The sequence below is a fragment of the Sus scrofa genome, chromosome 18 (genome assembly GCF_054392235.1).
Source record: "Sus scrofa isolate SSC_HxYL_T2T_F1_AM1 chromosome 18, Sscrofa_HxYL_maternal_Yorkshire_Landrace_v2.0, whole genome shotgun sequence".
Classification (NCBI taxonomy): Eukaryota; Metazoa; Chordata; class Mammalia; order Artiodactyla; family Suidae; genus Sus; species Sus scrofa.
The window spans coordinates 16,997,333-17,021,639 of NC_139400.1; the positions used below are offsets into that span (position 1 = coordinate 16,997,333).

The 24,307-nt window shown below is 39.9% G+C and overlaps 3 protein-coding genes across 4 annotated transcripts in view; all 3 read right to left on the minus strand.

The window, feature by feature from the left end:
- The window catches only part of MGAM (maltase-glucoamylase), a 186,545-nt gene extending 177,149 nt beyond the window's left edge, over positions 1 to 9,396 (minus strand). For both annotated transcript variants that reach the window (XM_085005252.1, XM_021079097.2), the window contains exon 1: positions 9,345 to 9,396. The gene's annotated coding sequence lies outside the window, so the exon portion shown is untranslated. The remainder of the gene's footprint in view (positions 1 to 9,344) is intronic.
- The window catches only part of LOC146394898 (putative inactive serine protease 58), a 52,827-nt gene continuing 37,814 nt past the window's right edge, over positions 9,295 to 24,307 (minus strand). Inside the window, exon 5 of the mRNA XM_085005281.1 lies at positions 9,295 to 9,396. Coding sequence (XP_084861407.1) covers positions 9,355 to 9,396 — 42 coding nt within the window. The 3' untranslated portion in view covers positions 9,295 to 9,354. The remainder of the gene's footprint in view (positions 9,397 to 24,307) is intronic.
- Positions 13,734 to 14,745, minus strand: LOC100623990 (olfactory receptor 9A1-like). The gene has a single exon (XM_003360101.4). The coding sequence runs from the start codon at positions 14,676 to 14,678 to the stop codon at positions 13,734 to 13,736; it is 945 nt and encodes a 314-aa protein (XP_003360149.3). The 5' UTR covers positions 14,679 to 14,745.

Below are 24,307 nucleotides of genomic sequence, written 5' to 3' on the forward strand. Positions count from 1 at the left end.
AGAACTTGGCCAGGTCCCTGGTGGCAACCTCTAGCTCTTAGGTGATTGCTCTGTGATCAGATGGCTTTCTATTGGCTCCCATCAATATCTCAAGTCATAATATACTTTTACCTGTTTATTAATTCATCATCAAACTCCCACACTGAAAGAATCCTGAAGGCACATCTGTTAGCGCTCTTGCAACACCACCAGTGACAAAAATACAGTCTGAAATACTGTCCTATGAATACAGCATTTAGGAGATTAAAGAACAATAAGATAAACAAAGAATATTCAACCCCACTAGCTTTCCCTCCTCTCAGTCTGCGCTGAAGCCTTGTCCAGTCAACCTGCAGTCTCCCTTCCTGGGGAGACCCGACTACATGGCCAACTGCTAAGGCAGAGATGAAGAGAAAGGAGAGAGGAGGCTCTCAGTTCTCTTAGGCAGAGGGCTGTGCCTGAGGCCGGCACTGGGCATCCTCAGTGTGCTCTTGGCCAGGGCCGGATGCCTTGATGGAGAGCTCCTCTCTCTGCACCTGCCTGGGGCCACTCTTCGGCCTCTGGGGCTCCTTGTTCTAGGAGGCAGCTGAGCTCAGGCCTTCCCTTGGTGAGACCCTTCTAGTTCCTCCGTCACAGAGGGGCATCTGGAAGTCACTCACCTCCAGAGAAGGGGACTGGAAAGTTCTACTGCCCTTCAGGCATCAGCCCAGGCTCCCCCTGCACGGCTAGTACAGAGCAATGCTTGGAAGACAGGCAGCTCTTACTGCCTCCAATCATTTTTTTTTTTTTAGGCAAGAAATAGATTTATTAAGACAGGATGCCTGTGAGAGATGCAAGCGGGCAGGCAAGGAGGCTCTGCTCCTGCCTCCACTCATAGTGAAGAACAACCGGCCACACACAGAAACACAGAGAAAACTCCAGAAATAATGGTGCTGAGAGGTACCCACCGGTCCCTCTCTCTCGTTCTCTCTGCTTCTCTCCTCCTCTCCGTCGTCTGTCCCTAAGGATGGTTATTCCCCGGGGAACAATTTGCACAGGTTCAGAGACACACCGGGGATGTAGTCAAGGAACAGCTGAAGAAGCGTGCCCTCTTCCCTCCTGAGGCTCATCAAGTTCTAGAACATGGAGGTTTTGTGCAATGGACAAACTGGAAAGCTGCCAGGCAGGAGGTGCTCAACGCCCAGGCCACCTTCCTCCCAGGCCCTTACTTACCACCGCACAAGGCAGGCTGTGAACAGTCAGCCAGCTGAGCTGCTCTGTGCTTCTCCCTGACTACCGTTAGCCCTACAGAGCCTAAGACACCCCCAAACAGCCAAACCCACTCGTAGCGCCAACATATATGTCAAAATCCTAGAAGCCAACAAAGGGACTTCAGTCCAAATTTTCTCTTCATCTCCAAGACTGCATGAAGGCCATCTTTGCCAGATGATCTCTGCACTCTCTGCCACACACCCTTGGCCAGAGTCGGGATCCTGGTCAGAGATAATAGGGAAAATCTTCCACCTGCTCCAACCACACTACATGTTAACATCACCGCCCATTCCCGTCTCTCCAACATGTGTGCATTCCAGCTGGGGTTGTTCAGTCATGATTCTCTCTAGATCTTCTAATGCTATTGAGTAACTTCCCTGAGCTAGTTGAATTGAGGAGTAAAGGTTTGGAAACAACAGTCAGGATAAACCAAAAATAAATAAATAAAAAATAAAAAAACATAAAAGTGAGTATGACTGGGATGTTGAGTAAATAGCAAAACCATATATATATATATATATACATAGGCTTTTCAGGGCCGCACCCACGGCATATGGAGGTTCCCAGGCTAGGGGTCTAATCAGAGCTTAGCTGCCAGCCTACGCCACAGCCACAGCAACGCCAGATTTGAGCCACATTTGTGAACTACACCACAACTCATGGCAACGCCAGATCCTCAAGCCACTGAGCGAGACCAGGGATCAAACCCACAACCTCATGGATACTAGTCGGATTCATTCCCGCTGCACCATGATGGGAAAACTCGGCAAAACCATATTTTAAATATTTATTTTATTTAATATTTATTTTAATTTAATTGTATTTATCAATACAATTGTCTGGATATTTCAAGGTATCCAGTCTCTTGGGATGGACCATAATGGAAGATAATATGAGAAAAACAATATATATATATATATGACTGGGTCACTATACTGTATAGTAGAAATTGACTCAACACTATAAATCAACTATACCATAATACAAGATGAATTTTTTCCAAAAAAATTGTCATTTTTCATAAAATTGTCAAAATTGAAACTTCAAATCAAGAGATACTGGGTAAAATTAAATACCCCTCTCCCTATCTCCCTGATTCTCCTAATCCATTTCCTAGAGATAAATGTTACTATAAATTTCTAGTCTATTAACACAGAAGTTTTCTGTATCTATACATGAATGTCTACATATCCTTATTGAGTAAATGGTATTTTAATAAGTATACTGTCCACTATTTTCTTCTGAATATGTATGTCCATATATGCAATATTATAAATTATAAAAAATCACATTATTATATAAATGATATTTTAATGATGATAAACCTTTTTGCAGGTTTTCATTTCTACACATATTACTGCAATACTACTGCAACAAATACCCTCACATGTCTGAAAATACATATAAGTAATCTTTTTAATAATATTAAGTGATTAGATGTTATCACATCACCCTCAAAAAAGTTATTCTCCTGAAATGGAATATTAATTGAAGACTATTCTCAAACCCTTGGGCAAGATATTTCCATTTCAGTGATACCCTGCACAGATCCTAGAATGAAACTAACATACCAGGAGTGATTACTATCATACTGTGCAGTAAGAACCCATCACAGAGGTCCTCACCCCATGGGAACCATGCAGATGGGGGTCCAGGACACCTGTTAGCCTTTGAGCGGCATCCTGTGATGTAGACTGGAGAAATGCAATGTATGGCCACTGGCAAATAAGGAAATCCAAGGAGGATGGACTCTTTTGCTCTGAACACTTACTGTAGAACCAACTTTACAAATTCAAGGCATGGTTCAGTTTCTCCAGTTATCTTTCCAGTGTTATCAATTACACATTGGCAGAGTAGGAGGAAATGGAGAAGGAAGAAGGTACATAAAGAAATAAATCTCCTATGGAAATTACAACAAATATTCACCCACCCTATGATAAGCAATTCTGCTTATAGGTCGTTGCCCATAAGCAACAGCCAGTGTTCCAGATTTTGGCCATTCTACTAGGTATGTAGCCTAATTTCATTGTTGGTTTTCTCTGAAATTTGCAGACAACATATGATGCTGAGTATCTTTTCATGTGTATAGGTGTCATCTGCATTTTTTTTTTTTTTTTTTTTTTTTTTAGGGCTGGACCTGCGGCACAGGGAGGTTCCCAGGCTAGGGGTTGAATTGGAGATATAGCTGCCAGCCTACAACACAGCCACAGCAACACAGAATGTGAGCCGTGTCTGCTACCTACACCACAGCTCACGGCAATGCCAGATCCCTGACACATTGAGCAAAGCCAGGGATTAAACTTGCATCCTCATGGATACTAGCAGAAATAGTCTCCACTGAGCCACATTGGGAATTCCTGTATATGTTCTTTTTTTTTCTATCTTATGGTTTTTATTTTTTCCATTATAATTGGTTTACAGGGTTCTGTCAATTTCTACTGTGACCCAGTTATAAATAAATATATATATATATATGCATATTCATTCTTTTTCTCACATTATCCTCCATCATGTTCCATCTCAAGTGACTAGATATAGTTCCCATTGCCTATCCATTCCAAATGCAATAGTTTGCATCTATTAACCCCAGACTTCCAGTCCATTCCACTCCCTCTCCCCTACCCCCAATGGCAACCACAAGTCTGTTTTCTAAGTCCATGAGTATGTTTTCTGTGGAAAGGTTCATTTGTGCCATATATTAGATTCCAGATATAAGTGAAATCATATGGTATTTGTCTTTCTCTTTCTGACTTACTTCACTCAGGATGAGAGTCTCTAGTTCCATCCATGTTGCTGAAAATGGCATTATTTTGCTCTTTTTTATGGTTGAGTAGTATTCCATTGTGTATATATACCACATCTTCCTAATCCAATTATCTGTAGATGTACATTTAGGTTGTTTCCATGTCTCGGCTATTGTGAATAGTGCTGCAATGAACATGCAGGTGCATGTGTCTTTTTCAAGGAAAGTTTTGTCCAGATATATGCCCAAGAGTGGGATTGCTGGGTCATGGTTGTTCTATATTTAGCTTTCTGAGATACCTCCACTGTTTTCCATAGTGGTTGTACCAATTTACATTCCCACCAACAGTGCAGGAGGGTTCCCTTTTCTCCATACCCTCTCCAGCATTTGTTATTTGTGGACTAATTAATGATGGTCATTCTGATTGGTGTGAGGTGGTATATCATAGCAGTTCTGATTTGCATTTCTTTAATAATCAGTGATATTGAGGGTTTTTCATGTGCTTATTGGCCATTTTTATATCTTTTTTTGAGAAATGTCTATTGAGGTCTTATGCCAATTTTTCCATTGGGTTGTTGGGTTTTTCTGCTGTTGAGTTGTATAAGTTGTTTGTATATTTTAAAGATCAAGCCCTTGTCTCTTGCATCATTTGAAACTATTTTCTCCCATTCCATAGGTTGCCTTTTTGGGTTTTTTTATGGTTTCCTTTGCTGTGCAAAACAAAAGCTTGTCAGTTTGATTAGGTCTCATTGGTTTATTTTTGCTTTTATTTCTATTGCCTTGGGAGACTGACCTAAGAAAACATTTGTACGGTTGATGCCAGAGAATGTTTTGCCTATGTTTTCTCCCAGGAGTTTGATGGTGTCTTGTCTTACGTTTAAGTCTTTAAGCCATTTTGAGTTTATTTTTGTGCATGGTGTGAGAGTGTGTTCTAGTTTCATTAATTTACCTACAGCTGTCCAGTTTTCCCAGGAACAATTGCTGAATAAACTGTCTTTTTCCCATTTTATATTCTTGCCTCTTTTGTCAAAGATTAATTGACCGTAGGTGACTAGGTTCTTTGATTCTGTTCCATTGGTCTGTATATCTGTTCTGGTACCAGTACCACACTGTCTTGATTACCGTAGCTTTGTAATATTGCCTGAAGTCTGGGAGAGTTATGCCTCCTGCTTGGTTCTTGTTCCTCAGGATTGCTTTGGTAATTCTGGGTCTTTTATGGTTCCATATAAATTTTCAGAGGGTTTGTTCTAGTTCTGTCAAAAATGTCATGGGTAATTTCATAGGGATTGCTTTGAATCTGTAGATTCCTTTGGGTAGTATGGCCATTTTTATGATACTAATTTTTCCAGCCCGTGAGCATGGAATAGATTTCCATTTCTTTGAATCCTCTTTAATTTCCTTGATTAATTTTTTATAGTTCTCAGCATATAAGTCTTTCAGCTCCTTGGTCATGTTTATTCCTAGGTATTTAATTCTATTGGATGCGATTTTAAAAGGTATTGTATTTTGTATTCCTTTTCTAATATTTCATTGTTAGTGTACAGAAATGCAACCAATTTCTGAATTTTATATCCTGCTACATGGTTGAATTCATTGATCAGATGGAGTTTTTGTGTGGAGTTCTTAGGATTTTCTATATATAGTATCATGTCATCTGCATACAGTGACAATTTTATCTCTTCCCTTCCAATACGAATACCTTTTATTTCTTTTGTTTGTCTGTTTGTTGCATTGGTTCATGTATTTTGCCCATTTTGTAATAGAGTTGTTTTCTTATTGTTGAGTTTTAAGAGTTCTTTGTATACTTTGGATACATGTGCTATATTTTTATATGTATTTTGCAATATTTTCTCTCAAACTGTGGCTTTTTTTTCTCTCTTAACAGTCTTTCTGTGGTATGCAGTTTATGAAATGTTTTTGGTGTTTGACCTCCACTCTAGCACAGGACTCCCCCAAATCCTTGAAATTTCCTATGTAATAAGATTGACACAGAGTTCCCATTGTGGCTCAGTAGTAACAAATCTGACTAGAATATGTGAGGGCTCAGGTTCAATCCCTGGCCCCACTCAATGGGTTAAGGATTCTATGTTGCTGAGAGCTGTGGTGTAGGTCGCAGACAAGGCTTGGATCTGGTGCTACTGTGGCTGTGGTGTAGGCTGGCAGCTGAGGCTCCGATTCAACCCCTAGCCTAGAAACTTCCACATGTCATGGGTGCGGCCTTAAAAAAAAAAAAAAAAAAAAAAAAAAAAAAAAAAAAAAAAAAGATTGCTACAACACTGTAAATCAACTACATTCTAATTTTTTAAAAAAAGCAGTGGGAACATCTTTTGCTATAATATTTTGCCTTTTTGCCTCAGGTCCTAAAACCCTGAAATCCCTTTAGAGCCATAAAAGTGAAATGGGTGTCTTGTTACTCCTAACAAGTACCTTTCAACCACAACTAAGTTTATGTTAAGGAGATGACTTCTAGAAATCCCCTAAGATAATGGCTTGGTTGGCAGAGAATCAACAATAACCAGAGGACTGGAACTTTCATTCCCATACTTAATTTTCAGGATGTGGAAAGGAACTGGGTATTGAATAGATCACCAATGGCCAATGATTTAATCAACTGTTTCTGTGTAAGGAAGCTTCCGTAAAAACCCAAAAGGAGGGGGTTCCGAGAGATTCCAGGCTGGTCAACATGTGGTGATTCAGGGGAAGCAAGGAGCTCAGAGAGTATGGGAGCTCAGTACCATTTCTCACATACCTTGCCCTTTGCGTGCCTTCCAGCTGTCTGTCTCTGAGTTATATCTTTTTATAATAAATAAATAATCCAGTAAATTACATACTTTTCTGAGTTCTGTGAGCAGATCTAACAAATTAATAACATGTTGCATGAGGTCAGTGGAACCTCTGATCTACAGCCAGTTATTCACAAGCACAGGTCACAACCTGGACTTGTGATTGGCATCTGAAGGAGAGAAAGTCTTGTGGCACTGACTCTTAACGTGTGGAATATCCGTAGGCAAACAGTGTCAGAATTGAGTTAAATTTGTGGGATACCTGGTCAGCGTCCACAAAAAATTGAGTTATTTGGAATGTTAAAAAAAAAAAAAAGCAACTGAAATTAGTGTCAGAATCATTTCTTTTCCAGAGTTTTTTCGGAGTTCCCGTCGTGGTGCAGTGGTTAACGAATCCGACTAGGAACCATGAGGTTGCGGGTTCGATCCCTGGCCTTGCTCCGTGGGTTAAGAATCTGGCATTGCCGTGAGCTGTGGTGTAGGTCGCAGACGCGGCTCAGATCCCGCGTTGCTGTGGCTCTGGCATAGGCCGGCGGCTACAGCTCCGATTAGATCCCTAGTCTGGGAACCTCCATATGCTGCAGGAGCGGCCCAAGAAATGGCAAAAAAAAAAAAAGACAAAGAAAAGAAAAGAAAAGAATCATTTCTTTTCCAGAGTTTTTAATTTCAGTGTAGTCCAACTTTTCTATTTTTTGTTTGTTTGTTTGTTTCATGGATCATGCTTTTGGGGTTGTATCTAAAAAAATATTCATCAAGCCCAAAGTCGCCTAATGTTGACTAGGCTGTATTCTGATGTTGTGTAGTCTTACAGTTTATCCTTAGTCCTATGACCCACTTTGAGTTTATGTTTACGAAAGTGTAAGGTACATATCCATATGTTTGTTTACATGTGATTGTCCAGTTGTTCCAGGTGAAAAGACGATCCTTTCTCCATTGAATTGTCGTTTTTCTTTGTCAAAAGTCAGTTAATGATATATATGTGGGCCTAAGTCTTAGCTTTCTATTCCGTTCCATGGATATGTTTCTCTGTCACTTCACCATTAACACACACTCTTAATAACATACAACTTTAATGGATAGAATCAGTACTTCATCTTTGCTCTTCAGGACTGTATTGGCTAGACTAAGCGTTGTGCCTTTCCATATAAATATTAGAATTAGTTTGGCAATAAGCAAAAATAAATTACTGGGAATTTGACTGAGGTTAGGTTGAATCTATAGATCAAGTTGAAAATAATTGACATCTTAATAACAGTATCTCTAAACAAAAACATGGGATATTTCTCCATTTATTTAGATTTTCATATTTATTTCATCAGTTTTCCATATATAGATTTCCATATTAGTTTTCCATATATAGATTTCCCTATATATAACTTGTACTTTTTTTTTTATATTTCTACTTCAATATTTTTTGGTACTAATGTAAATAGCATTGTGTTTTTAATTTGAAATTTGAGGTTTTCATTGCTAATATATTGGAAAGAAATTGACTTTTTTTTTTTTTTTTGTCTTTTCTGTCTTTTTTGTAGGGCCGCACTCGTGGCATATGGAGGCTCCCAGGCTAGGGGTCGAATTGGAGCTGCTGCTGCGGCCTATACCACAGCCATAGCAACACCAGATCCGAGTTGCATCTGCGACCTACACCACAGCTCATGGCAATGCCAGATCCTTAACCCACTGAACAAGGCCAGGGATCAAATCCGCAACCTCATGGTTCTTAGTCGGATTCATTTCTGCTGTGCCATGATGGGAACTCTGAAACTGACTTTTGAATATTCACCTTGCATCCTGTGACCTTGCTGTAATCACTTATTACTTCCAGCAGTTTGTCAATTCCTTTGGATTTTCTACATAGACAGTCATGTCACCTGCAAACTGAAACCATTTTATGTCTTCCTTCCCAATATGTACATATTTTATTTCCTATTTTTGTCTTATTGCATTAGCTAGGAATACCATTCCAATAGGAGCAGTGACATGGACATGCTATCACAAATGACAAGATTCCCTTATTTTTATGGCTGAATAATATTCCATTGTTCATTGATGGAGTCTTAGATTAATTTACTGACTGACTTCAGGAGAGAAATAATTTCTCTAGCCCTGTTGGTACTTCTGCTGAGTGATTCCAGTGATTCTGAGGCTTTCTCAGACCTTCTATGATACACCTGCTCTAAATTTTATATACCTTTTTGTCACCAAATTATTAAGCTTGTATATCCTTTCAATCCTCCAATGTACCAGGCCAGATACTGACACCTGAGTTTTCCCAAGGATGGAGCTAGTGCTCAAGTTTGTGGTTTATCTCTGCCTTGCAGGTCTGGGCCAGCTGTACGAGTGCTCACTAACCTTCTGACAAAGCTCACTCAAGCTGCCACTGGGAATGTGGACAAGGAGTCAGCCACAAGGTAGGGATAGATTGTGGGTGAGGTACACTGACCACTGGGGGTCAGTGTGTTGGAGTGTAGAGTGTGGGGTGCAATGGCCAGGGAGGAATCGCCAGCAGCTGCTGAGTATTTTTATCTGGCCACAGTGACAATGAAACATGATGCCGGAGTAGAAACATCCAGTCTCAAAAAACTTACCTACTATGAATTATCTCTTAGAAGGATGTTGGCAATACTGTTGCACCAGAACCTGGAAGCAAACAAAGAAGAAAGTCACAAAGAAGGAGAACAAAGAAAAAGGAAAAAGTTACTGTTAGGTTTAAGATGTCTGAAATTTACAAAGTAAAAAAAAAGGGGGGGTGAATACTCAAGTATAATTTTTAACAAGGCAATTATGAAATAAAGGAAAAACTAACTGAATAATTGAGAAGTACTGGTATGTCAGCATAAATATATAGCAGTAGAAATAGTTGCACATGGCTGCCTCTGAAGAGCAGAACTATGGATTAGAGAGAAAACAGAAAACAAGGTGATAATTTACTATAGACATCACTTAGAATTATAAGACATTTATTTTTTGATAAAATACATAACATAAAATCTACCATTTTATGTGTACAGTTCAATGGCATTGAGGATATTTGCACTGTGGCACAACCATTACAACTGTCCAGCTCTAGAATGCTTTCATCATCCCACGCTGGAATTCTATACACATTACTTAGTAACTCCCACTGTTCCTTTCCCCACATCCTTGCTACTCTTTGTTCTACTTTGTCACTATAAAGTTGGCTATTCCAGGTGCCTCATGTAAGTAGAACCACATGATATTTGTCCTATTGTGTCTGACTTGTGACACTTAGCCCATGTTTTCAAACTTCATCTATGTTGCAACATGTAGCAAAATTTCAGTTTTTTATGTCTGAATAATAATCTATTGCATGTATATTATAGATTGATCTGTCATAGATGTAATTCCACTTTTAACAATTGTGAATGATAGAGCTATGATTGTTAATAAACCTGATGCTTCCTTTTACTTTAGATGCTTAAGAGTTATGAATAGCAAGTTATATAAACATTGGCATATAAAAGTAACTGCTCAGGTTTGGCATGTAAATGGGTAAAACCCTGGGCTGGCTTGACTCCTCTCATGTAGAGTTCATAACAAGCAGCTCACAGTTGCTAACCTCTGGTGGCGCACCTGGTGGCACAGATGGCATCAAGCACAGTGTGCAAAAGCAATATTGGTTCTTTGGATTGGAGGGGTGGGGGCTGCAAGTAAAATGGATGAGGACTCTAATATACAGGTCGATCTGATAAAGGTAAACACCCTCTTAGGAGTTTAAAACCTACCAGACAGTTTTGTACTATAGTATCATGACAATAGAAAGACAGACAATGTGAAAAGAAAACCACTGGTACATGCAGGTGGAAGACTCAGGAGTAAGCCTAGTGTCACAGAAGAAAGACAATTATGCCTACATTTGAAATGAGAGGTAGACAACAGGTAAGAGAGACAGAGGAAAGATGAAGGATGTACCCTCTACCATCCAAGAACCTCTACTCAGCCCCATCATCAGGGAGAAAACTCACAATCATATATAAATTGAGAGTCCTGTACCTTGGGGCTTTAACTACTTAACTATAGACTCAACACAGCCTTAACCAAAACTCACAATCATATATAAATTGAGAGTCCTGTACCTTGGGACTTTAACTATTTAACTATAGATTCAACACAGCTTTTTAGTAGATAACTACAAAATGATTCTAAAATTTATATGGAAAGAGAATGGTAATAGAAGAGCCAAAAGTTTTGAAAAATACGAGTGAATTTTTAAAGAACAATTGAAATCTAATAGATAATACTAAATAGTAAAGATGAAAGCCATACAAAATGGGATAAAGTATAGAATACATTTCCTATTTGTCTCAGCATATTTTCCATTCCACTTCCCCAGAGGGAGTCACTTAATCTGTTTCTTAAGATCCATGATATAATAATCTATGTGAGTATAACTGTTTAAATATACATATTTTATTCTGTAAAAAAAAAACAATATATGCAAATGTCAAAAAAACCTCAGTGATGACTTAAAAAAAGAAAGACAAAGACAAATACCATATGATATCACTTATAACTGGAATCTAATATCCAGCACAAATGAACATCTCCTCAGAAAAGAAAATCATGGACTTGGAGAAGAGACTTGTGGTTGCCTGATGGGAGGGGGAGGGAGTGGGAGGGATCAGGAGCTTGGGCTTATCAGATACAACCTAGAATAGATTTACAAGGAGATCCTGCGGAATAGCATTGAGAACTATGTCTAGATACTCATGTCGCAACAGAAGAAAGGGTGGGGGAAAAAAACTGTAACTGCAATGTATACATCTAAGGATGACCTGACCCCCTTGCTGTACAGTGGGAAAATAATAAAAAAAAAAAAAAAAAAAAAAAGAAAGATAAATACAATTTTTTTTCTTTTTTTTTTTTTTTTTTTTTTGCTTTTTAGGGCCACGCCTGCAGCATATGGAGGTTACCAGGCCAGAGGTCTAATTGGAGCTACAGTTGCCGGCCACAGCCACAGCCACAGCCACATCAGATCAAAGCCACATCTGAGACCTACCCCACAGCTAACGGCAATGCTGGATCATTAACCCACTGAGCGAGGCCAGCAATCAAACCCACAACCTCATGGTTCCTAGTTGGATTTGTTTCTGCTGTGCCACGATGGGAACTCCAATTCTTTATTTATGTACATCACATACTGATCTATCCACCTGCATACATATTTTCATCTAAATATGAGTACATACTGATGTCTCCAACTCTAACCCAGTACTACTGCCTTGTTCTAGCCCTTTCCCCTTGCTTGGCTTAATTTGCCTATACACAGTGAGACCTGGCTCTCACCATTTGCCAGCATTTACTTCTTCAACATATAAAGCTGTTTCAGAATTGTTAACTCACACTTCCAGGGAGAAACAATTTGACTAAGAAGAATACTATGTGCACCATTCTTTTGTTAAATTTAATTTTATTAGAGTATAGTTACTCTTTATTTCCATATAGGTTACTACCAACTATGGAGTAAATTTTCCTGTCCTGTTCAGTAGGTTCTTGGGAATCATCTAGGTCATACAATAGTATGTAGATGTTATTCCCACCCCCACAATGGTTTTACCTAAGGTAACCATAAGATTTGTTTCGAAATCTGTGAGTTCCATTTCTTCACTTAAGTCTTCTAGATTCCAGTCATCAACCCTGTTTTTTCAGAGTCAGGAAGGTCAGCTCCCTTTTGCCCCTCCCTCTCCAGTGAGGTCAGGTTATACATTTATAATGTTGGGAAGGCTGTATGGTGTGCACAGCTCTTTGACCTCTGCTTGGCCACAGAAGAAAAGCAGAAATATTCATTGGCCATAGTGATGTGACAGGAAGAGCGGCTGAAGTGGGCAATTAGAACAGAGGCGTGTGGACAAGGAAGCTAAGAGAAGAGCTGGAAGACAGCCTGGTAAAGCTGGTCTAAGCGGGGGGAGGGAGTAGAGAAGAATTACCCATAAATGAATCCACAGAAAGTGAAACCCGAGAAAGAATCCGTGAAGGACCTGGGCGAGCAGGACCAGGCAGCTAAGAGAGAAGAGAGATGGAGTGCACAGGTCAGGATTGAACAATGGGAGGAAGGTAGGGAGACGTGACCGGGGGTCACCTCTTTCTCTGTCCCCTCTCCATCCGCCCTCAACCCAGAGACAGAGCAAGGTAGTTCTCGTTTATCATTTTAGCTGCTGGAATCTGGCTCCCTTTCCCCCCCATATTTGGAGCTGGCATGATGATGTGAGTGATGCCAGAGAAGAGAATGCCTCCTTCCAAGACCTTTCCTCCACACCCTGAGAAAGTCTACCCATTAGAGACCTCTCAGTATGAAAACACATCTGGCCTTGAGGTTGGTAGGGAGGCAGGGTTGTGGAGTGAGCTGTTCTCATGACGATCAGCTAAGAAAATCTACACAGACATACAGTCACTGCTGGACCATGGGTCAGGAACCTCAGGAAAGTGTGACTTGACATCACTCGTGGAAGTCATACAAGGAGCTTTAAGCAGTGAGAAATCAGGAAAGCACAGGGCAATACAGGGTAAGAGACCCAGCACCTAGACGCAAACAAACATTGAAGTCAGCTCTCAGAGAATGAATTACACACATTGCCTTGCTTTTCTCACTCAATGATTTCAGTGCTCAAAAAAATCACACATTATTTTGTGTATTTATATTTAAACTGTAGGTTTATTCTGTGAGATTCATTTTAAGATTAATAACATTTTAAATAATTGATTTAAATAATTATTAATTTAAAGATTAGTTAACAGCCACGGTAATGTGTATAAATATATATATCCAATTACAAATGATAAAGTGATATCCTATGTAGGAATCATCCAGTTATAAATTAGAGCATTGTTAGTGCCCCACAATTCCCTCAAAGATCACAACCTGTTTGATGAAGAAAATGATCATTTCAGACCGGAATTAGTGCTTTCAGATGACTCAGGCCCAGGACGATGAAGCCGCCATGGTCCTTAGGACAGAGCTAATCCTTGAGGAGTTGACAGCAGCGTTTCAGGACATCTCTAAAAGCCTCTACGAATTGGTCGTTCCGGAGGGTGAAGATAAAAGGGTTCAGAAAAGGGGTCACCACTAAAACCATCAGTGACGCGACCCTGTTGTACTCGGCTGCCTGAGTTTGCTTGGGTTTCACGTAGAGGAACAAGCAGCTGCCACAGCCGATCACGACAAAGGTGAAGTGGGAGGCACAGGTAGAGCAGGCTTTCCTCCGGCCCGACGCCGAGGGGATCCTGAGGATGGTGGAGACGATGTAGGTGTAGGAGACAATGGTTGGGGCCAGAGAACCAACAATAATGAAAACAGCCATTAGAAAAAGAATAAACTGTGTGAAATGGCTGTCATCACAAGAGAGTCTGAATAGCTGCCCTCGGTCACAGTAAAAGTGGTCTAACACATTTGATTTGCAGAAGGTAAGGTGAAACGTGGCATAGGCTGGCCAGATTTGAAATAGGAACCCAAACACCCAGGACACAATTACCACCCAGATACAGGTGTGGCTGCTCATAATGATGCTGTACCTCAAAGGGTTACAGACAGCCACGTAACGGTCCACAGCCATCGCTCCCAATAATATAAACTCCGATGTCCCCAAAGAGAGGTACAGATACAGCTGTATGGCACATGCGGTCAAGGATACCGCCTGCATCCCAGGAAGCAGCAAGCCCCGCAGCATCAGGGGGACGGCCACGGATGTGATCAGGATCTCTAGCACAGAGAGGTGACCCAGGAAGAAATACATGGGGGACTGCAGACGTTTATCCACACAGACAATCACAATGATGAGCATATTCCCCATCACTGTCACTGAGTAGAAGAGGATGAAGGTGGCAAATAATACATGGCGTAAGTCCTGGGAGCCAGGAAAGCCTAAGAGATAAAATTCAGTAGCACTAGTGTAATTCCCCAACATTTACCTTTGAGTGCTTGTTCCTCCTGCAACCTAGAGAGCAAAAAAGAGATAACATTGCCACTGACCTCAGACAAGTAGAAATGGTTTCAGGAAAAGAAAATATTCCCCTCCTGTTGAGAGCCTCCACAACATGACCAGGAAGGGTTCACACTCTACTCTTCCCTCTACAGTCAGTGCTAATTATTTTTGAGAATATACATGATATACAGAGAACATGATATCTGGCCAAGAAGATGAGCCCAGTCACCAATGCTACAGAGGGTATCTGACCAGCATGCATGACCTGCATCTCTCAACCCACTGGGCGTCCTGCCTCCTCCTCTGCTCTGAACAGCCATCCAGCCACCTCCTGACAACTGTGTACTCCTGGGTACCGCTACCTCCTTCCATCTGGAATGGGACTACCTGTTCCATTGAATGTATTCTGTCCTGGGAGTCTGCTCCAGTATCACATCCTATAGAAGAGTTTTCCTGCACAATCCTACCCAGAGCTGGTTATGTGTTCATTTTGTTTTTCATGACATAGAGTCCATCTGCACCACATTCATTTTGAAGATTTTCTTTATGTCTCTCATCGCTACCCCTAGTGGGCATGGGTGTTGGGATCGCTGTGAGGGTTTTCTGTTAGATACTGAGGGCAAGAAGAGAGTCTGCTTCAGTCTGCTGGTCAACTAGCTGCTTAGCTGAATTACCACTTTCTTCCACTCTACTCTTAGGAGGGAAAGTCCGCTTTGCTTTTCTCTTCAGGGAACGTGTCTTCTCACAAAAGGCAGCGTAACCAGCACCTGGCTTTAAAATAGGAGTCTCTCTCTCCCAGATTCCAACACCAATAATCAGCAGATTCACAGGAGGAAGGTCCAGAGGAGGGCAAGTGAGGAGCTTCCATCCTCAGCCTCTACCTGTCCCGCATCGACCTCATGCTGGGACTTGAAGATAAGAGGCTAAATATCCAAAAGCAGCATGCCCTGCCTTCAAAACCCTAAATACAGCAGGGAGTCAGGGCCACCAAATGGGAACTCTGGGTCCAGCCCAGGCCCTCCATATAAGTGGCCATGGTCTCTAGAAAGTTCACAGAGTCTCCCCAGAGCCAACGGCCCTTCTGCAACAAGGTTTTTCCTTCAATATAAAAAGAGAAATTAAAGAACTAGCTGTCATTATCATGAAAGAGACCCAAGGACCTGAGCCCCTTAGGCTGTCTGGGCTCATTGCTCATTTCCTTCGGATCGCTGCTCAAATGCCCAAGCTCAGGGAGCACTTCCCATCATCCTCTCTAAAGGAACACACACTAACTACCCTTTCTTTTCTGTCTCCTGCCAGCACCTATTTTCCTCCTTAGCACTCACCACCTGAAACTGTATGTTCACTTTTTATTTCCAGTTCATAATACAAGCCTCATGGAAGAAGAAATTTTGTCCTGCTTGTTTCCTGTTTCTGATACCTCATGAATATTTTTGAATAAACTGATCAATTAAGGAAGGAATTTATGAACAAAATCTATCTAGTCCTGGCTTTGGCCAATTCTGTCTTCACTAAAACACTGTCCTGTCAACATGCAGTCCACTCTCTGGAGATTCCTTAGGAAAGGCAATTGAGTAACAGGGGTAGGTTTGTTAAGAGAACGCAGTAGTCTGCCTTCCATAATTTCTGGTTAGCCAGGACCAAAGGAAAGGCAGAGAGGGGGCTCCTAGCCATAGCAAGGAGCTGAGCCCATGTCCAGAACTGGGTCAGGGAAGGGCTGACTCTGCCCTCCGGCAGGAGGATTTGGAGATGAGCCCATCCACTCTTCCGCTCCCCCAGCCCATTCATCAGGCTGGAGATCTCCTTGTTCTCGACAGCAGCCAGCCCACACCTTCCCACCCTGACCCTCTCCTACCCTTCCCTTTGCAGAGGGGAACTCCTGAAAGATACACAACACACCTCCAGAGAGAGGGACTGAGCTGGAACTCAGCTGACGAGCGCTGAGCAAGTTCTGTGGCCAGAACACACGGCTGCTGTCTTTACCCTAACACTGCACTTAGGAACAATCCAGCAATAATAGTCCTGTGGGGAGCCCAACGGTCTCCTTCTGATGCTCTCCTTCCTTCATTTCTTCACCAGCGTGCTCCCAGAGAGTATTTGCTGAGGAACTAGATTTGTCCAAGTTCAGGGAAACCCTAGGGATGCAGTCAAGGGAAAGCCAGAGAAGCTTTCAACCCTCCTCTCCTGAGGCTAATCAAATTTTAGAACTCTTAAAAGTTTTTTGGTTTTTTTTAATGGGCAAACTTGTAATCTCCCTTGTCAGGAGTCTCTCAGCACCCAGGCTGCCATCCTCCCAGGCCCCAAACCAGTTCCCCCCACTTTTCTGTGCCTCCCTCTAATTCCATTTAGCCCTCCAGAGCCTAAGCCACACTAAAGAAGAAGACACCACACACTATTCCAATACATGTATCAGAACCCCAGGGGCCAGGAATGCGCAAAGGCCCTGAACAACACCGAGGAATATGCAGCTCCAAGTTCCTGTGCCTCCAGGGAAACGAAACAAAACAAATCCTGACCTAACTGTCAGGATTCTGGAAAACATTCAAAGACTTATGGCAACCAGGGAAACACCGAGTTGAGAAGAAGCCCACTTAAAAAGTTGGAAAGCTTCGTGGTGTTTTTATTCGCCCTTGCGCACACTCTCCCCAGCTCGGCATCGATCTTGAAAATGATGATGTGTGTTCCCAGGAGGGGACCCCAGGTCGTGGTTCTAGAGGAATCACAGCTGACTTTATTTACAAAGTATTGTGTGTGTCTGTTCTTACCTGGCCGGGGATACCTGAGGACCGACATAGGTGCCTGTCTTTATTTCACCTAACAGAGAACCCACTGAGGGGAGAAAGCAGTGGGCATTGCTCACACAGCTTTCTGCTTACAAAAACCTGCACTCACCTGGGGCAAAAGGTGATCACTGAGACATACAACAGACTATCTAAAGCCTCAGAGGAAAGCTGGGGAAATTTTCCCTGAGAAATAAGGCAATTTAAAAGCACCCTGTATACTGGAGAATTTAGAAAACCACATAAAAGTAGAGTGTTAGATGCAGATTCAGAAAAGACCTGAGAAGACCCTAATATTTTACTTTAAGTAGAATAAACTCAGAGAGATTCATACCCAGGCACATTATAATCAGTAAAAAGACAGGGACAAAGGTAGAATCCTTAAAGCATCAAGAAAGAAGCACCTTGTTACATGCAAGGAATCCTAATGAGATTAACAGTCAATTTTTCATCAAAAATCAGGTGGTATAGAAGGCAGTGAGGTGCTATATTTAAAGTCTTGGGGAAAAACTGTCAACCAAAAATTCTGGATCCAGCAAAGCTGTCCTGTCAAAATGAAGGAGAAATGAAGATAATTTCAGGTAAACAAACACTAGAGTTTGCTACCATTAGACTTATTCTAAAAGAAAGGTTAAAGGGAGTCCTTCAAGTTGAAATAAAAGGACACTAGACAGGAATCTGAAGATATAAAGATCTCCACTAAAGGTAACTACATGGGCTCAAATAAATGTCAGCTTCATTGGATTTTTTTCGGTTTCCTAACTTCACTTTTTATTTTCTATGTAATTTTAAAAATTAATGCATATATAATTAGAAATAAATCTATTTTGTTAGACCTATAATGTTTAAAGATGTAATTGTCACAACATAAGAGAGGGCAAAGGTGCTATACAGAACTACAGAACAAAATTTTTGCATGGTATTGAAGTTAAGTTGGTATCAATTCAAATCATACTCATAAATTTAAGATATTAAATATAAGACCCTAGGTAACCAAAAAGAAAATATCTAAAAATGAATACACAAAGGAAACAAGAAAGGAATCAGAAAACTGACTATAAAGAAAAGAACAACTAAACAAAAAAGAAGTATGTAATGGAAGGAAATGGAGAAATGAAGGAAATAAAAGAGTAAAATGTTTAAGACATACAGAAAACAAATAACAAAACCCTAGAAGCAAGTCATTCCTTATCAGTAATACTTAAGATGCAAATGGATTAAACTCTTTAAATCAAAAGGCAGAGGCTGGCAGAATTATTTTTTTTTAAAAAAACTAATCCAAATATATGCTGTCTACATGAAACTCACTTTGGATCCAAAGACACAAATAAATTGAGAGTGAAGAGAAGGAAGAAGGTACTCCATACTAATATTAACCAAAAGAGAGTTGAGGTAGCTATTCTAATATCAAATAAAATAAACTTAAGTCAAAAAGTGGTACAAGAGACAAAAGACACTGCGCACTTTTTAAAGGTCAATACAGTAAGAAAACATAACAAGTGTAAAAAGTCTGCTCAAACAACATAGACTCATATGATGCAAACACTGACAGAACCGAAGAGAGTACTACAGTACGACACGTACATTCAATAGCACATGTTCAATAACAGACAAAACATCTAAGCAGAAGAAAATGAGTAAATAGAGATTTAAACACCAGAAGAAACTAACTAGGCCTAACACACATAGTTCGCTCTTCCCAAAAAATACAGAATACACATTCTTCTCAGATGCACATGGGACATTTTCCAAGATAGGTCAGAGGTGAGTCCATAAGTCTCAACAAAGTTAAAAAGATTTAAATCATAGGAAGTATATTTTCTAACTATAATAAATGAAACTAAAAAATCAATGACAGAAGGAAAACTTGAAAAGTCACAAATATATAGAAATTAAACAACACATCCTTAACCAATGAGTCAAAAAAGAAATTAGAAAATACTTGGAGGTAAAGGAGAATAAAAATAGAACATACCAAAATGTATATAATGCAGTAAGGACAGTGATAAGAGGGAAATTTATAGCTATAAATAACTACTACATTTTTAAAAGGGGGAAAATCTCACATAATCTAACTTTATACCTGAAAGAATTATATTTAAAAAAAGAGTACACTAAATCCTAAACTAGAATAAAGGAGGAAATAAAAATTAGAGTAGACATAAATAAAACGGAAGGTAGAAAAAGAATACAGTAAATCAACAAAATCAAAAGTTAGTTGTTAAGATCAACAAAATTGACAAACTTTACATAGACTGACTTATTAGACTCAATTTACTAAAACTAGAGGGGAAATAGAGACATCATTATCTATTTTGCAGAAATAAAAATGATTATAAGACAATGAACAACTGTATCCAAAACTCTGGATAAATTAGATGAAATAACCTTCTAGAAACACACAACCTACCAAGAGTGATTCTCTGTGAAATAGAAAATCTGAATAGACCTATAACAAGTAAACAGGCTAAAAAGGTAATCAAAATCTCCACAAAAAAGTCCAGAACCAGATGGTTTCATTGGTGAATTCTACCAAACATTTATAGAATTAACACCAATCCTTCTCAAACTCCTCAAAAAAAAAAAAAAAAAAAAAGAAGAGGAAACTTCAAGAAGAAACTTCATTATATAAGGCCAGCATTATCCTGATACAGAGCCATATAAAGACATCAGAAGCAAAGAAAGTAAACAACCAATATTATTTATGAATAATATAGGTTAAAAATATAGGTTAAAAAATCTTTAATAAAATCTTTAGCAAATGGAATCCATCAGCATCTAAAAGGATTTGTGTGTGTGTATCTTTTTAGGGCTACACCTGCAGCATATAGAAGTTCCCAGGCTAGGGGTCGAATCAGAGCTATAGCTGCTAGTCTACACCATAGCCACAGCAGATCTGAGCTGCATCTGCGACCTACACCACAGCTCATAGCAATGCCAGATCCTTAACCCACTGAACAAGGCCAGGGATCGAACCTGCATCCTTATGGATACTAGTCAGATATGTTTCTACTGAGCCATGATGGGAACTCCATAAAAGGATTATATGCCACGATCAGGAGGTCTTTATCCCAGGAAAACAAAGGTGATGCAACATAAGAAAGTTAAAGACTGTAATATAGTACAGTAACAGAATGTAAAGAAAAGAATCACATTACCATCTGAATTGATATAGAAAAGGCATTTAATAAAATCCAACATGCCTTCATGATAAAAGCAGAAAACCAGGAACATAAGGGAACTTTCTCAACATGATTTTTGAAAAGTATATTCACAAAAAAACTCCTCAAAGCTAATACTACCGAAAAACTGAAAGCTTCTAGTGGAGTAATTAGCTCCACTAACATCAGGAATAAGATAAGAATGACCACTTTGCTGCTACTTCACATTGTACTGGAAGTTCTAGCAAGAAAATTTAGGAGAAAGAGTAAAAGAAAAAGGAAAGGAAGGGAAAGAAGGAAGAGGGGAAGGAGGGAAGGAGGAAAAAAGGAAGGAAGGAGCCAAGAAAGGAAGGAAGGAAGTGAGGGAAGGAGGGAGGGAATGAACTAAAGACATCCAAATTGGAAAGGAAAGGAAAATACCGCTGTTGAAAAGCAAGGCCTTTGCGTTTATTAAACAACTAATATTAATCATGGCCACATGAGTTTATTTCTGAACTCTCAATTCTATTCTATCGGTCATGTATCTATCCTTATGCATGTACCACACTGTTGCGGTTATTGTAGCTTTCTAGTAAGTTCTGACATTGGAAAGAATGAGTCTTTTAACATTATTCTTCTTTTCAGTATTGTTTAGGCTATCCAGGATCCTTGACATTCCGTGTGAATTTACTGAAAAAAAAAAAAAACTGTTGGAATTTGATAGGGACTGCTTTGCATCTCTAGGTTAGTTTGGCTAGAATTGCCAACTTAATAGTATTATGTCTTTCAATTCATGAACATAGTACGTTGCCTCTATTTATTTAAGTCTGTTTATGTATATGTAAGGAATTTTTTTAATGATCTAGGAAAAAGATGAAATGACACAACAAACTTTGTTGGACAGTGCTTAGACAGGATTTACTTGAGGGGGAAGTCCCTCAGAGTATTTATTAGCCCTTGTAGCTTTCTTGTGGATCTTTGGAATCTATATATAAGATTTTCTATATATAGAAAGAATATAGATATATATAAGAATATGTCATCTGTATATTTTCTACGTGTAGGATTGTGTCATTTGTGAATAAGAGTTTTACTTTGTCCTTTCCAATCTGGATGTCTTTAATGCTCTTCCTTCCTTCAGATTAAAGGTTACTAGGGGCTAGGGGCAGAGCATTATTGCTTAATGAAATAATATTAACCCTTTACATTTTCTTTTTTATTTTCTTTTTGCTTTTTAGGGCCACACACACCTTTGGCATATGGAGGTTCCCAGGCTAGGGGGTCAAATCGGAGCTGCAGTTGCTGGCCTACACCACAGCCACATCAATGCCAGATCTGAGCTGCATCTGTGACCTACACCACAGCTCACAGCAATGCTGGATCCATAACCCACTGAGTGAGACCAGGGGTTGAACCCACATCCTCATGGATACTAGTTGGGTTAGTTACTGCTGAGTCACAGCAGGAATTGCCTAGATTTTTTTCTTTTCTGGTGTTTTTTTGGGTAGTATGTTTTCTTGAATTCTCTCTACTACAAAGGAAGCAATAAAAAAATATTTATGTGGCTGTGGAAGGAAATGGGGAACTGCATCAAACTGAGTGATTCCTCTTTTCTAAATAGACAATTTTCTTTTCTCCCAAGTTGACTCCTCATCTATACTTTGATTTTTTTGGAAGAAATCACCTTTAAATCTCCACTTAATCTAATTGCTCACATGACTCAGTCATGTATGTGTGAACTGGTACTTTCCTTTTTTTTTTTTTTTTTTTTTTGTCTTTTTAGGGCCACACTTGTGGGGCACATGGAGGTTCTCAGGCTAGGGATCCAATCAGAGCTATAGCTACTGGTCTACACCACAGCCACAGCAGCACGGGATTCGAGCTGCGTCTGTGACCTACACCACAGCTCCTTAACTTACTGAGTGAGGCCAGGGATTGAACTCGAGTCCTCATGGGTGCTAGTTGAGTTTGTTAATCACTGAGCCACGACTGGAACTCCTGAACTGGTACTTTCTATTCAAATCTTCTCTTAGCAACTCTGGGTCAGATAAATACACATTCTGATAGAACTTGGGCTAATCTGCCTCAACTGTACCTTCACCCTCAAGATTATTCTCTGTTGACATATTAGGAATTTTTAAAGCAATAGCTTTAGAAACCTTTAAAAGGTTACAAAAGCAAGCATGTAAGTGTTTTTCCAAAAGCTCTTTTGGACGCTTACTCTTTTTCAACAGAGCATTCTTCCAGCCCAGAAGGTGACGGTGCACTGACTAGGACAGGTCTAAGTCAAGAGATGATCCATATCTATAGTTTTTCTTTTTATTTAACATTCACATGCTCTAGAACGTTCTAACCTTGCTAATCTCTCTGGTCAGATATTGTGCCTTCCTCTTCCACTTTTAAGGTGGATGCTAGTCAGATTAGTTACCCACGGAGCCATGATGGGAACTCCCCATCTTAACCATTTTTAAGTGTAGGGTTCAGTACTATGAAGCACTTCACACTGTTATACAATGAATAACAGAAATCGTCTCATCTTCCAGAACTGAAACTCTGCACCTACGAAACAACTCCCTATTCCCCTCTCACTCCAGCCCCTGGCAATGACCATTCTACCTCCTTCTCTATGAATTTGACTACTCTCATATAAGTAGAATCATACAGTATTTGTCCTTTTGTGATGGACTTACTTAGCATAAGGTCTTCAAGTTTCAACCCTGTTGTAGCATGTGCCAAAAAATCTTTTTTTAAGGCTAAGTAATATTCCACTGTACATATATACCACATTTGTCTGTTTCTCTGTTGATGGGCATTTGGGGTGCTTCTACCTTCCAGCTGTTGCGAATAATGCTACTATGAATATGGGTATATATATATATATATATATATATCTTTGAAATTCTACTCTCAATTCTTTTGAGTATATACTCATAGGTGGAACTGCTGAATTACAGGGTAAGGTTATTTTTAATTTCTTAAGGAACTACCCATATTGCTTTCTATAGGCTATACCATTCTACATTCCATCAACAGTGCACAAGAGTTCCAATTTCTCCACATCCTTGTCAACATTTATTGCCTGTCAACACTTTTTAAAAATAATAGCCATCATAATAGGTGTGAGTTGGTCAGTAATTTTTTTTAAAAAGTCCAACTAGAATATCTTATTCCCCTGCTTAACATTTTTCCAACACATTTCATTGCTCTTTAGGGTAATTCTCCAATCCCTAGGAAACCCTTCAGTGTTACATGGTAATATGGCCCCTTCCACGTCTTTCTCATCTCATACTCCCACTTTTTTTGTGTGTGTATTCCCATGGTATGTGGAAGTTCCCAGGCCAGGGATCAAACCTGTGCCACAGCAGTGACCTGAGCCACTGCAGTGACAATGTTTGATCTTTAATCCACTGCACCACAAAAGAATCCCCCACTTCTTTGCTTTCTCTCCTCCAGAAACCCTGATATTCTTTTACCTCATTGACCAAGTTTTGCTTTTTCCTCCTGCCTCAGGACCTTTGAGGCATACTATTTCCTTTATTGTAAATGTTTTCCCCCTTCTTACCCAGATTTCTTAGTTAACTTTCACATCCTTTAGCCTCTACTCAAAGGTCATTTACTAAGAAGGGAGGCTTTCTCTGATCCATTCTGTTAATGATTACTGCTGGTCCTCCACTCCGTATTGGAGGAGAGA

Bases quoted from the DNA above. Each gene is read 5' to 3' on its own strand.
- LOC100623990 (XM_003360101.4), bottom strand. From the start codon at position 14,678: ATGTTGGGGAATTACACTAGTGCTACTGAATTTTATCTCTTAGGCTTT.